Raw genomic sequence first — 14,913 nt, 5'->3', positions numbered from 1 at the left:
ATTTTTGTGGTAAAATCAGGAATTTCGGTGGGAAAATCAGGAATTTTGGTGGTAAAATTGTGAATTTTGTGAGAAATTTTGGGGATTTTGTTGTAAAATCGGAGAATTTTGAAACTTGAGCTGAAATTTCAGGAAATTTTTGGAAATTTTTGGTAAATTTGGGATTTTTGTGATAAAATCAGGAATTTCGGTGGGAAAATCAGGAATTTTGGTGGTAAAATTGTCAATTTTGTGTGTAATTTTTGTGGGTAAAATGAGGAAACTTCGTGGGAATTTTGGGAAATCAGTCGGGAATGTTGGTGCGTATGCAAATCATATGCAAATTGGCATTCCCAGGGCCCAACCCCCAGGTGTCCAAGGGCACTCACGTGTTGGTGCCTCTGGGTGACTCCTCCCCCACGGGCTGGAGGGCGGAGCCGGACGAGGGCGTGGCCGAGCCGCTGGGGGGCGTGGCCGGCTGTGACCACGCCCTGTGGGTGGGGCTGACGGCCCCGCCCACGGCTCCCATTGGTCGGTACCGGTTGAGCGTGAGGACGAGGACGGAGGCCGGGGAGTTCGCGGCGCCGTTCGAGCCCGACAACGACGTGGTGGTGCTGTTCAACCCCTGGTGCGAAGGTGAGGAATTGGGGAAAAAGGGCGATTTTGGGTAAAAAATGTGATGGGGGAAAATAATAGGGAAAAAATTGGGGAAAAAATTGGGGAAAAATTGGGGGAAATATGGGGAAAAAATGAGGAAAAAAGAAGAAAAAATGGGGAGAAAATGGGAGGAAATTGGGGGAAAATTGGGGAAAAAAAGAAGAAAATAAAGGGGAAAAAATGAGGAAAAAAGAGAGAAAAAAGGGAAAAATCGGGAAAAAATTGTGGGGAAAAATGAAAGAAAAAAGGGGGAAAATTGGGGAAAAAATTGGGGAAAAATTGAGAAAAAAAAAGAAAAAATTAGGGAAAAAATCAGGAAAAAAGAGGGGAAAAATGGGGAAAAAAGAGGAAAAAGTGGGAAAAAATTGGGGGGAAAATTGAAAGAAAAAAGGGGGAAAGTTGGGGAAAATGGGAGAAAAAATGGGGAAAAAATTGAGAAAAAAAAGAAGAAAAAATGGGGAAAAATCAGGAAAAAAAGTGGAAAAAAAGAGGTAAAATTTGGGAAAAAATTGGGGGAAAAATGAAAGAAAAAAGGGAAAAAATTGAGGAAAAATGGGGGAATATGGGGGAAAAAATGGGTAAAAAATGGGGGAAAAAAGGGGAAAAAACCTGAGAAAATTGTTTAGAATTAGGAAAAAAATTGGGGAAATTTTGAGGAAAAAAAGAAGAAAAAAATGGGGAAAAATGGCGGAAAAAGAGGAAAAATTGGGAAAAAATTGGGGGGAAAATGAAAGAAAAAAGGGGGGAAATTGGGGAAAAATTGGAGAAATGTGGGAAAAAATGAGAAAAAAAAGAAGAAAAAATGGGGAAAAAAGAGGGGGAAAAAAGAGGAAAAATTGGGAAAAAATTTTGGGGGGAAAATGAAAGAAAAAAGGGAAAATTTGGGGAAAAATGGGGGGGGGAATGAGGAAAAATGTGGGGAAAATTGGGGGGGAAAATCTCGAAAAAATGGGGGAAAATCAGGGAAAATATTGAGAAAAAATGAGGGGAAATTGGGGAAAAATAAGGAAAAAAAAGGGTTAAAAATGGGGGAAATATGGGGGAAAAATTGGGGAAAAAATGAGGAAATAAAGAAGAAAAAATGGAGAAAAAATCAGGAGAAAAGAGGGGACAAAAGCAGAAAAAAGAGGAAAAATTGAGAAAAAATTGGGGGGAAAAATGAAAGAAAAAAAGGGGGGAAATTGGGGAAAAATGGGAGTAATATGGGGAAAAATTGAGAAAAAAAAGAAGAAAAAATGGGGAAAAATCAGGAAAAAATCAGAAAAAAAGAGGGAAAATTGGGAAAAAATTGGGGGAAAAATGAAAGAAAAAAGGGAAAAAATTGAGGAAAAATGGGGGAATATGGGGGAAAAAATGGGTAAAAAATGGGAGAAATATGGGGAAAAAATGGGAAAAAACCTGAGAAAATTGTTTAGAATTAGGAAAAAAATTGGGGAAATTTTGAGGAAATAAAGAAGAAAAAATGGGGAAAAGAGAGGAAAAATTGGGAAAAAATTGGGGGGAAATGAAAGAAAAGAGGGGGAAAATTGGGTTGAAAATGGGGGAAATATGGGGAAAATTAAAAAAAAGAAGAAATAAAGAGGAAAAATGGGAAATTGGGGAAAAATTGAGAAAAAAAGAAGAAAAAATGGGAAGAAATTGGGGGAAAGTTAAGCAAAAAAAAGAAGAAAAAATGGGGAAAAAATGAGGAAAAAAGAGGGGGAAAAAGAGGAAAAAAGAGGAAAAATTGGGAAAAAATTGGGGGGGAAAATGAAAGAAAAAAGGGGGGAAAATGGGAAACTATTTGGGGTGAAATTGGGAAGAATATTGGGGAAAAATTGGGGGAAAATGGGGGGAAAAATAAAAAAATAATTTAGAGAATGGAGTAAAAGTGGGAGTTAAAATGAGGGAGAAAGAAGGGTAAAAATTAGGAAAAAAATTGAGGAAAAATCTGGGAAAAAAAAAAGGAGAAAAAAGAGGAAAATTTGGAGAAAAACTGAGGAAAAAATGAGGAAAAAAGGGGAAAAAAGAGGGAAAATGAGGAAAAATTGGGAAAAAAATGGGGGGGAAAATGAGGAAATATGTAGAAAAATAAGGAAGAAAAATTGAGAAAATGTGGGAGGAAATTGGGAAAATTAGGGGGAAAAAGAAGAAAAAAATGGAGAAAAAATGAGAAGTAAATGGGGGGAAAATTCACAAAAAATGGGGAAAATGGGGAAAAAAGGAGGAAAAATTTTAAAAAGGGGAGAAAAATGGGGGAAATCAGGAAAAATGGGGAAAATTGAGGGAAATTGGGGGAAAAAAGGGAAAAATTGGGGGACAGTGGAGGAAAATGGAGAAATTAGGGAAAATGGAAGGAAAAAGGGGAAATTGGGTGAAAATAGAGAAAAATGGGGAAAACACGGAAAAAATAGGGGGAAAAATGGGGGAAAATGGAGAAAAAAATTTAAAGGAGAAAAATGGAGAAAAATAAAAAAAATGGGGGGGAAATGCAGAAAAATAAGGAAGAAAATTTGGGAAAATATGGGAGGGAATTGGGAAAAATAGGGGGGAAAAAAAAAAAGGGAAAAATGAGAAGTAAATGGGGGAAAAATTCACAAAAAATGGGGAAATTGGGGAAAATGGAGAAAATGGGGGAAAAAAGGAGGAAAAAAGGGAATTTTTGGCGCAGAGGACTCGGTGTACATGGAGAAGACGAGCGACCTGAGCGAGTACGTCCTGAACGAGAGCGGCCGAATCTTCTACGGCACCGAGGAGCAAATCGCCGAGAGGGCCTGGAACTATGGCCAGGTGCAGGGGAAAATGGGAAAACATCACCCCAAAATAGCCCAAATATCACCCAAAAAGTGCCCAAAATATCCCCAAAAAATCCCCCCAAAATTGCCCCAAAAAATGACCCAAAATTGCCCAAAAATATCCCAAAAAATCCCCCCAAAATCCCTGAAAAATCGCCCAAATTAAAAAAAACAACCAAAATCACCCAAAATTCCCCCAAAAATCACCCAAAATTGCCCAAAATATCCACAAAAAATCACCAAAAAAATCCCTCAAAAATTGCCCAGAATTCCCCCCAAAATCCCCCAAAAATCGCCAAAAAATACCCCAAAAATCCCTCAAAAATCGCCCAAATATATCCCAAACATCACCCCAAAATTGCCCAAGTATCACCCAAAAATCATTCAAAAATAACCCAAAAATCAACCCCAAAATACCCGCAGAATACCCCAAAAATCACCAAAAAATCTCCCCAAAAATCACCAAAAAAAATCTCCAAAAATCACCCCGAAATATCCCAAAATATCACCCAAAATCTCACTGAAATATCACCCAAAAGTCCCTCAAAATTTGCCCAGAATGGCCCAAAATTGCCCCAAAATTCGTCCTGAACGAGAGCGGCCGAATCTTCTACGGCACCGAGGAGCAAATCGCCGAGAGGGCCTGGAACTATGGCCAGGTGCAGGGGAAAATGGGAAAATATCACCCCAAAATAGCCCAAATATCACCCAAAAAGTGCCCAAAAATATCCCCAAAAATTCCCCCCAAAATTGCCCCAAAAAATCACCCAAAATTGCCCAAAAATATCCCAAAAAATCCCCCCAAAATCCCTGAAAAATCGCCCAAATTAAAAAAAAAAAAACCAAAATCACCCAAAATTCCCCCAAAAATCACCCAAAATTGCCCAAAATATCCACAAAAAATCACCAAAAAAATCCCTCAAAAATTGCCCAGAATTCCCCCCAAAATCCCCCAAAAATCGCCAAAACAATACCCCAAAAATCCCTCAAAAATCGCCCAAATATATCCCAAACATCACCCCAAAATTGCCCAAGTATCACCCAAAAATCATTCAAAAATAACCCAAAAATCAACCCCAAAATACCCGCAGAATACCCCAAAAATCACCAAAAAATCTCCCCAAAAATCACCAAAAAAAATCTCCAAAAATCACCCCGAAATATCCCAAAATATCACCCAAAATCTCACTGAAATATCACCCAAAAGTCCCTCAAAATTTGCCCAGAATGGCCCAAAATTGCCCCAAAATTCGTCCTGAACGAGAACGGCCGAATCTTCTACGGCACAGAGGAGCAAATCGCCGAGAGGGCCTGGAACTATGGCCAGGTGCAGGGGAAAATGGGAAAATATCACCCCAAAATAGCCCAAATATCACCCAAAAAGTGCCCAAAAATATCCCCAAAAAATCCCCCCAAAATTGCCCAAAATATCCCCAAAAAATCACCCAAAATTGCCAAAAAATATCCCAAAAAATCCCCCCAAAATCCCTGAAAAATCGCCCAAATTAAAAAAAAAAAAATCACCCAAAATTCCCCCAAATATCACCCAAAAAGTGCCCAAAAATATCCCCAAAAAATCACCCAAAATTGCCAAAAGATATCCCAAAAAATCCCCCCAAAAAAACCCTCAAAAATCGCCCCAAATTTAAAAAATCCCCCCAAAATCGCCCAAAATCCCCCACAAAATCCCCCAAAAATCGCCAAAAAAAATTCCCCCAAAATCCTTGAAACATCGCCCAAATTTTAAAAAAAATGCCCCCAAAATCACCCAAAATTCCCCCAAAAAATCACCCAAAATCCCCAAAAAATCACCCAAAAATTACCCAAAAATATCCACAAAAAATCCCCCAAAAATCCTCCATAATCACCCCAAAATATCCCAAATATCACACAAAAATTGCTCAAAAATATCCCAAAAAATTCTCCCAAAATATCCCAAAATTCACCCAAAAAATCACCCAAAATCGCCCAAAAATATCCAAAATAATCTCCCCAAAAACACCTCAAAAATCGCCCCCATTAAATAAAAATGCTCCCAAAATTGCCCAAAATTCCCCCCAAAAATCACCAAAAATTGCCCAAAATATCCCCAAAAAATCCCCCAAAATCCCCCAAAAATCCCTCCAAAATCGCCCAAAAATATCCCAAACATCCCCCAAAAATTGCCCAAATATCACCCAAAAATCACCCAGAAATCACCAAAAAATATCCCCAAAAAGTGCCCAAAAATCACCCAAAATTGCCCCAAAATATCCCAAATATCACCTGGAAATTGCTCAAAAATATCCCAAAAAATGCCCCCAAAATTGCCCAAAATTCCCCCAAAAAATCACCGAAAATATCCCAAAAATATTCAAAGAAATCTCCCCAAAATCCCTGAAAAATCGCCCAAATTAAAAAAAAAATGCCCCCAAAATCACCCAAAATTCCCCCAAAAAATCACCAAAAATTGCTCAAAAATATCCCCAAAAATCCCCAAAAATCCCTCCAAAATCGCCCAAAAATATCCCAAATATCACCTGGAAATTGCTCAAAAATATCCCAAAAAATCCTCCCAAAATTGCCCAAAATTCCCCCAAAAAATCACCCAAAATTGCCCAAAAATATCCAAAAAAATCCCCCAAAATCCCTGAAAAATCGCCCAAATTTAAAAAAAAATGCCCCCAAAATCACCCAAAATTCCCCCAAAAAATCACCAAAAATTGCCCAAAAATATCCCCAAAAAATCCCCCGAAAAACCCCTCAAAAATCGCCCAGAATTCCCAAAAAAAGTCATCAAAATATTGCCCAAAATATCCCAAAAATTGTCCAAAAATATCCCCAAAAAATCCCCCAAAAATCCTCCAAAATCACCCCAAAATATCCCAAATATCACCCAAAAATTGCTCAAAAATATCCCAAAAATTTCTCCCAAAATATCCCAAAATTCACCCAAAAAATCACCCAAAATTGCCCAAAATATCCCCAAAAATTCCCCCCAAAATCCCCCAAAAATCCCTCCAAAATCGCCCAAAAATATCCCAAACATCACCCGAAAATTGCCCAAATATCACCCCGAAATCACCAAAAAATATCCCCAAAAAGTGCCCAAAAATCACCCAAAATTGCCCCAAAATAGCCCAAATATCACCTGAAAATTGTCCAAAAATATCCCAAAAAAATCCTCCCCAAAATTGCTCAAAATTCACCCAAAAAATCCCCCAAAATTGCCCAAAAATATCCCAAAAAATCCCCCCAAATTGCCCAAAAAACACCCAAAAAATCACCCAAAATTGTCCAAAAATTCCCCCAAAAAATCCCCCAAAATTGCCCAAAATTCCCCCAAAAAATCACCAAAAATTGCTCAAAAATATCCCCAAAAAATCCCCCAAAATTGCCCAAAATTCACCCAAAAAATCACCCAAAAATTGCCCAAAAATCCCCAAAAAATCCCCCGAAAAACCCCTTAAAAATCGCCCAGAATTCCCAAAAAAAGTCATCAAAATATTGCCCAAAATATCCCAAAAATTGTCCAAAAATATCCCAAAAAAATCCCCAAAAATCCCTCAAAAATCGCCCAAAAATATCCCAAACATCACCCCAAAAATTGCCCAAATATCACCCAAAAATCACCCAGAAATCACCAAAAAATATCCCCAAAAAGTGCCCAAAAATCACCCAAAATTGCCCCAAAATATCCCAAATATCACCTGGAAATTGCTCGAAAAATATCCCAAAAAATGCCCCCAAAATTGCCCAAAATTCCCCCAAAAAATCACCCAAAATTGACCAAAAATATTCAAAATAATCTCCCCAAAATTGCCCAAAATTCACCCAAAAAATCACCCAAAATTGCCCAAAAATATCCAAAATAATCTCCCCAAAATCCCTGAAAAATCGCCCAAATTTAAAAAAAAATGCCCCCAAAATCACCCAAAATATCCCCAAAAATTCACCCAAAAATATCCAAAAAATAGCCCCAAAATGTGCCAAAAATCCCCCAAAATTCTGCCAAAAATCCCCCCCAAAATTTTTCCAAACTCAAAAATAAATTTCCCCAAAATTCCACCAAAAATCCCCAAAAATTCTCGCAAAAATTGCCGCGAAATTTCCCCGAATTTGCCCCAAAAATTGGCAAAAATTGGGATGTTTTTCCTTCAAATTGGGAGATTTTAGCCCAAAATCGTTCTGATTCTGGGGGAGGGGCGTTGGAAATTTGGGGGATTTTGGGGAATTCTGCAATTCCGTAAAATTTGGGATCCCAAATTGGTAAAAATCAAAAAAAAAAATCCCAAAAAATCCAAAAAAATCCCCAAAAAATCCCCACAATTTGTGGCATTTTGGAGCCTTTTTGGTGCCGTTTTAACAGAATTTGATCAAATTTTCTCCAAATTTTGTCCATTTTTTTTTTTTTCCCAAATTTTTCCGGGGGAATTTTTGGGAAATTTGGAAATTTTGGGATTCTACAAAATTTGGGATCCCAAATTGGGGGAAAATCCCAAAAAGTGCCACGAGGAGGCTCCATTTTGGGGTTTTTTGCTCAAATTTTGGCCATTTTTGGGCACATGTTGGTCACTTTTTTTTCCCTGGAATTTCGGGGATTTTTGGAATTTTGGGATTCGCCCAAAATTTGGACTTTTCCACCCAAAATTTGGGAGAAAATTCCAAAAGAACTCCACCAGGAGGTGCCATTTATGGTGCCAATTTCTGGAATTTTCACCAGATTGTACCCCAAATTTTGCCGGAGTTTTTGAAAATTTTGTGGAAATTTTGGGAATTTTGGATTTTTTTAAATTCCAAAAGATTTTGAATCAAAAATTGGGGGAAAAAATCCCAAAAATCAGCACCAGGTTGCGCCACTTTGGTGCCATTTTTGGGGATTTTGGTCAAATTTTGCCCAAATTTTGGGCATTTTTTGTCAGATTTTTTGTAAATTTTGGGGAATTTTGGGGAATTTTGGGATTTGCCAAAATTTGAGCTTTCCCACCCAAAATTTGGGATCCCAAATTTGGTCAAAATCCCAAAAAATCCCCAAATTTTTGCCCTTTTTGGAGCCTTTTTGGTGCCATTTTTGGGGATTTTGGTCACATTTTGCCCAAATTTTGGGCATTTTTGGTCAGAATTTTTTTTGAATTTTGGGGAATTTGGGGGAATTTGGGGGAATTTTGGGGAATTTTGAGATCTCACGAAATTTGAGGTTTTCATCCCAAAATTTGGAGTCAAAATTTGAGAGAAAATCCCAAAAATCGCCACCACGTGGCGCCGTTTTTGTGCCATTTTGACGAATTTTACTCAAATTTTCGCCATTTTTGGTCAATTTTTGCTCAAATTTTGACCGTTTTGGGTCCGATTTTTTTCCTAATTTTGAGAATTTTTGGAATTTTTAAAAATTTTGGGAATCTTAAAAAAAATTGGCTCCGAAATTGGGTGAAAATCCCAAATACCGCCACCAGGTGGCGCCGTTTTGGTGCCGTTTTTTGGAATTTTTGTCAAATTTCACCCAAATTTTCACCTTTTTTTGGGGAATTTTTGGTACTTTTTGGGATTTTTGGGAATTCTGGAATTCGCCAAAATTTGGGATCCCAAATGTGGTCCAAATCCCAAAAAAATCCCCAAATTGGTGCCCTTTTTGGAGCCTTTTTGGTGCCATTTTTGGGGATTTTGGTCAAATTTTGCCCAAATTTTGGGCATTTTTTGTCAGATTTTTTGTAAATTTTGGGGAATTTTGGGGATTTTGGGATTTGCCAAAATTTGAGCTTTTCCACCCAAAATTTGGGATCTGAAATTTGGTCCAAATCCAAAAAAAATCCCCAAATTGGCGCCATTTTGGAGCCTTTTTGGTGCCATTTTTGGGGATTTTGGTCAAATTTTGCCCAAATTTTGGGCATTTTTGGTCAGAATTTTTTGTAAATTTTGGGGAATTTTGGGGAATTTTGGGATTTGCCGAAATTTGAGCTTTTCCACCCAAAATTTGGGATCTGAAATTTGGTCCAAATCCCAAAAAAATCCCCAAATTGGCGCCATTTTGGAGCCTTTTTGGTGCCATTTTTGGGGATTTTGGTCACATTTTGCCCAAATTTTGGGCATTTTTGGTCAGAATTTTTTTGGAATTTTGGGGAATTTGGGGGAATTTGGGGGAATTTTTAGGAATTTTGGGATCTCACGAAATTTGAGGTTTTCAACCCAAAATTTGGAGTCAAAATTTGGGAGAAAATCCCAAAAATCGCCACCAGGTGGCGCCATTTTGGTGCCATTTTGATGAATTTTACTCAAATTTTCGCCATTTTTGGTCAATTTTTGCTCAAACTTTGACCATTTTGGGTCCGATTTTTTCCTAATTTTGCGAATTTTTGGAATTTTTAAAAATTTGGGGAATCTTAAAAAAAATTGGCGCCAAAATTGGTTGAAAATCCCAAAAGCCGCCACCAGGTGGCGCCGTTTTGGGGCCGTTTTTTGTGATTTTTTCGCCAAATTTTTTCAGATTTTTTCGGGGTTTTTTTGGGGAAAATCCTTAAAATCTCCAAAAATCCTAAAATCTGCGTTTTTTACCCCAAAAGTTCGAGCCTGGGGTGCTGGAGGCCTGTCTGTACATCCTGGACCGGCGGGGGATGCCCCACAGCGCCCGCGGCGACCCCGTCATGGTGGCCAGGGTGGTGTCGGCTATGGTGAGAAAATTGGGGGAAAAAATCGGAATTTTGGGAAAATTCGGGGATTTTGGGAACATTCTGAAATTGGGGATTTTGGGGAAAAAAATTTCGGGGGTTTTGGGAGGAGTTTTGGGGGAATTTTGGGGGATTTGGGGGGAAATTTGTGGATTTTTGGGGGAAATTTTGGGGAAATTTGGAGCAATTTTGGGAGGAGTTTTGGGGGAAATTTGGGGGATTTTGGGAAAATTTGGGGATTTGGGGGGGGGGGATTTTGGGGGAAATTTGGGGGAATTTGGGTGGAATTTGTGGGAGGAAATTCCTGGGGTTTTGGGAAAATTTGGGGGAAATTTTGGGATTTTTGGGGAGAAATTTTGGGGGAAATTTTGGGGAAAAACTGGAGGAATTTGGGTGGAATTTTATGGAGTTTTTTGGGGGGAATTCTGGGGATTTTGGGGGAATTTTTGAGGGAAATTTGGGAAAATTTTGGGGGATTTTTTGGGGAAATTTGGGGATTTTGGGGAGAAATTTTGGGGAATTTTTTGGAAAATTTGGGATGAATTTTGGGGGAAAATCGAGGGAATTTTGAGGGAAATTTTTAGGAATTTTGGGGAAAATTTTGGGGAAAATTGGAGCAATTTTGGGAGGAGTTTTGGGGGAAATTTGGGGGATTTTGGGAAAATTTGGGGGAATTTGGGTGGAATTTGTGGGAGGAAATTCCTGGGGTTTTGGGAAAATTTGGGGCAAATTTTGGGATTTTTGGGAGGAATTTTGGGGGAAATTTTGGGATTTTTGGGGAATGTTTAAGGGGATTTTTTGGGGGAAAATCCCGAGATTTTGGGGAAATTTGGGAATTTTGGGGATTTGGGAAAAAATCGGGAATGTGGGGAAAAATTTTGGGGTTTTTGGGGATTTTTGTTTGGTTTTGGGGGGGAATTTTGAGGAATCTTTGGGGAAAATTTGGGGGAAAATTCAGGAATTTTGGGGGAAATTTTGGAGGGAAATTTTTGGGGGGAATTTTGGGAAAAATTTGGGGGAATTTCGGTTGGAATTTCTGCGATTTTGGGCGAAATTTTCAGGAAAAATTCGGGAATTTTGGGGGCAAATTTTTGAGGTTTGGGACAAATTGCAAATTTGGGGCGGAATTGGGATTTTAGGGTTATTTTGGGGGATTTTTAAAATGGAAATTGGGGGATTTTGGGAGATTTTGGGAATTTTCGCATTTTTCGCCAAAATTTCCTCCAAATTTCTGATTTTTTCCCAAAAATTCCATTTTCCCCCAAAATTCCCAATTTTTTTATTCGAAAAATCCCCAAATTTTGAATCTTTTTCCCTCCCAGGTGCTGGTGGGGAACCGGACCGGGGAATTTGGGGCAATTTGGGTGAAATCTGAAGAGTTTTGGGCTGGAAATTTTCCCAGTTTTTGGGATTTTGGGGCAGAATTTTTGGGGAATTTTAGGAATTTCAGGATTTTCAGAATTTCAACTTTTTCCTGAGGAATATTTTCAGGAATTTAGGACAGATTTTGGGGTGGTTTTAGTGGGAATTTTCAGCATTTCAGGCTGCAATTTTAATCGTTTGGGGCTGGAAATTTGGGGATTTTTGGGGCAAAAATTTTTGGGGAATTTTAGGAATTTGGGGATCTTCAGGATTTTAAGTTTTTCCAGGAATAACTTTACCAATTTTGGGGATTTTTAGGGTGGACTTTTGGTGGGAATTTTCAACATTTGGAGCCAGAATTATCTCAATTTTGAGGAGGAAATTTTGGGATTTTTGGGGCAGAAATGTTTTGGTGTTTTTAGGGACTTTTTGGGGAATTTCTGAATTTTTGAATTTTGACATTTTCCCAAGGATAATTTCATGAATTTTGGACTCTTTCGGGTGGATTTTTCCTGGGACTTTATGACATTTTGGGCTGGAATTTTCGCCATTTTTGGGGCACAAATTTTGGGATTTTTGTGCCGTTTTTTCGGGAATTTTTGAGAATTTCCGATTTTTTTTTAATTTTGAGCTTTTCCCAGGAATATTTTCAGGGATTTTGGCATCTCTGGGGCTGGAATTCAGGCAATTTTTCATGCAAATTTCCATAATTTTGAGACATTTTCCGGCAGAATTTTCGCATTTTTCGCCAAAATTTCCTCAAAATTTCTGATTTTTTCCCAAAAATTCCATTTTTCCCCCCAAAATTCCCAATTTTTTTATTCGAAAAATCCCCAAATTTTGAATCTTTTTGCCTCCCAGGTGCTGGTGGGGAACCGGACCGGGGAATTTGGGGCAATTTGGGTGAAATCTGAAGAGTTGTGGGCTGGAAATTTTCCCAGTTTTTGGGGATTTTGGAGCAGAATTTTTTTTGGAATTTTAGGAATTTCGGGATTTTCAGAATTTCAACTTTTTCCTGAGGAATATTTTCAGGAATTTAGGACGGAATTCAGGACGGTTTCGATGGGAATTTCCAACATTTCCGGCTGGAAAATTCGGGAATTTTGGGCAAAAATTTTTGGGCTTTTTCTGCAATTTTTTTTCAGGAATTTTGTGAAATTTTGGGAATTTGAAGATTTCAACCTTTTCCCAAAAATATTTTCAGGACTTTTGGAAGTTTTTTGGGTGGAATTCAGGGCAATTTTGGTTGGAATTTTCTGGCAATTCTGAGATGAAACTTTCATCATTTTTGGGTCTGAATTTTTGGGATTTTGGGCCAAAATTTTCCGCATTTTTGGGGCGGAATTTTTGGAATTTTGCCGTCTTTTGGGATTTCCACATTCTTCCAATAACGATGTTGCCAATTTTGGAATGTTTGGGGTCGATTTTTGGTGGGAATTTCCATCGTTCCGATGCGTTTCGCGCGCGAATTTTCGAGTTTTTCGCCAGAATTTCCCCAAAATTTTCGTATTTTTTTCCCAAAAATTCCCAATTTTTTTTGGTAAATTCCCAATTTTTGCCTCTCCCAGGTGAACTCCCTGGACGACAGCGGGGTGCTGGTGGGGAACCGGACCGGGGAATTTGGGGCAATTTGGGTGAAATCTGAAGAGTTTTGGGCTGGAAATTTTCCCAATTTTTGGGATTTTGGAGCAGAATTTTTTGGGGAATTTTTAGGAATTCCGGGATTTCCAAGATTTCAATGTTTCCCAGGAATATTTTCAGGGATTTTGGCATCTTTAGGTCGGAATTCAGGGCAGAATTTTGATGGGAACTTTCATCATTTTGGGCTGGAATTTTCGCCATTTTGGGGCAGAAAAATTTGGGATTTTTTTGTCCCAAAATTTTCAGGGATTTTTGTCCCAAAATTTTCAGGGATTTTTTTGGGATTTCAACGTTCGCCCGAGGCCAACTTCAGGAATTTTAGAAGCTTTTTTTGGGGTCGTTTCGATGGGAAATTTCATCGTTTTGCGGCGGAATTCCAGCGTTTTCGCTCAGAATTTCGCGGGAATTTTTTTTCCCAAAAATTCCCGTTTTTTTTCCCCAAAAATTCCCAACTTTTTTTTTGGCTTCTCAGGTGAACTCCCTGGACGACAGCGGGGTGCTGGTGGGGAACTGGACCGGGGAATTTGGGGCAATTTGGGTGAAATCTGAAGAGTTTTGGGCTGGAAATTTTCCCAATTTTGGGCGAAATTTTTGGGGAATTTTAGGAATTTCGGGATTTTCAGAATTTCAACTTTTTCCTGAGGAATATTTTCAGGAATTTAGGACGGAATTCAGGACGCTTTCAATGGGAATTTCCAACATTTTGGCTTGGGAATTTGGCGATTTTTGTGAAAAATTTTTAGGATTTTTTTGCCCCCAAAATTTCAGGGATTTTCTTTTTTTTTAATTTGGGAATTTTGGAGAAGTTTTGTTTTCCCAGGAACATTTTCAGGAATTTTGAAATCTTTAGGACGGACTTTTGCTGGGATTTTCCATCGTTCCGATGCGTTTCGCGCGGGAATTTTCGCGTTTTTCGCCAGAATTTCCCCCAAAATTTTCGATTTTTTCCCCAAAAATTCCCAATTTTTTTTGGTAAATTCCCAATTTTTGCCTCTCCCAGGTGAACTCCCTGGACGACAGCGGGGTGCTGGTGGGGAACCGGACCGGGGAATTTGGGGCAATTTGGGTGAAATCTGAAGAGTTTTGGGCTGGAAATTTTCCCATTTTTGGGGATTTTTGAGCAGAATTTTTTGGGGAATTTTAGGAAATTTGGGATTTCCAAGATTTCAATGTTTCCCAGGAACATTTTCAGGGATTTTGGCGTCTTTAGGTCGGAATTCAGGGCAGAATTTTGATGGGAACTTTCATCATTTTGGGCTGGAATTTTCGCCATTTTGGGGCAGAAAAATTTGGGATTTTTTTTTGTCCCAAAATTTTCAGGGATTTTTGTCCCAAAATTTTCAGGGATTTTTTTGGGATTTCAACGTTCTCCCGAGGCCAACTTCAGGAATTTTAGAAGCTTTTTTTGGGGTCGTTTCGATGGGAAATTTCATCGCTTTTCGGGGGAATTTTCGCGTTTTCGCTCAGAATTTCGCGGGAATTTCTTTTCCCAAAAAATTCCCGTTTTTTTTCCCCCAAAAATTCCCAACTTTTTTTTTGGCTTCTCAGGTGAACTCCCTGGACGACAGCGGGGTGCTGGTGGGGAACTGGACCGGGGAATTTGGGGCAATTTGGGTGAAATCTGAAGAGTTTTGGGCTGGAAATTTTCCCAATTTTGGGCGAAATTTTTGGGGAATTTTAGGAATTTCGGGATTTTCAGAATTTCAACTTTTTCCTGAGGAATATTTTCAGGAATTTAGGACGGAATTCAGGACGGTTTTGATGGGAATTTCCAACATTTTGGCTTGGGAATTTGGCGATTTTTGTGAAAAATTTTTAGGATTTTTTTGCCCCCAAAATTTCAGGGATTTTCTTTTTTT

The 14,913-nt window shown here is 38.6% G+C and overlaps 1 protein-coding gene across 1 annotated transcript; it reads left to right on the top strand.

Annotated features, from left to right (window-relative positions):
* Positions 1-293: 293 nt before the first annotated feature.
* On the top strand, positions 294-14,668 carry LOC115916964 (protein-glutamine gamma-glutamyltransferase K-like; the record flags this gene model as incomplete). The annotated part of the gene is made up of 6 exons (XM_030970699.1): positions 294-615; positions 3,287-3,405; positions 9,947-10,054; positions 13,527-13,592; positions 14,055-14,120; positions 14,603-14,668. Coding segments are annotated over exons 1-6 (747 nt in total), but the record flags the coding sequence as incomplete, so codon positions are not given.
* Positions 14,669-14,913: the final 245 nt, after the last annotated feature.

The sequence above is a fragment of the Camarhynchus parvulus genome, unplaced genomic scaffold (assembly GCF_901933205.1).
Source record: "Camarhynchus parvulus unplaced genomic scaffold, STF_HiC, whole genome shotgun sequence".
In the NCBI taxonomy this organism is placed as follows: domain Eukaryota; kingdom Metazoa; phylum Chordata; class Aves; order Passeriformes; family Thraupidae; genus Camarhynchus; species Camarhynchus parvulus.
Note: the sequence above shows the minus strand (reverse complement) of the source record. Positions and strands in the feature narration are given on the sequence as shown.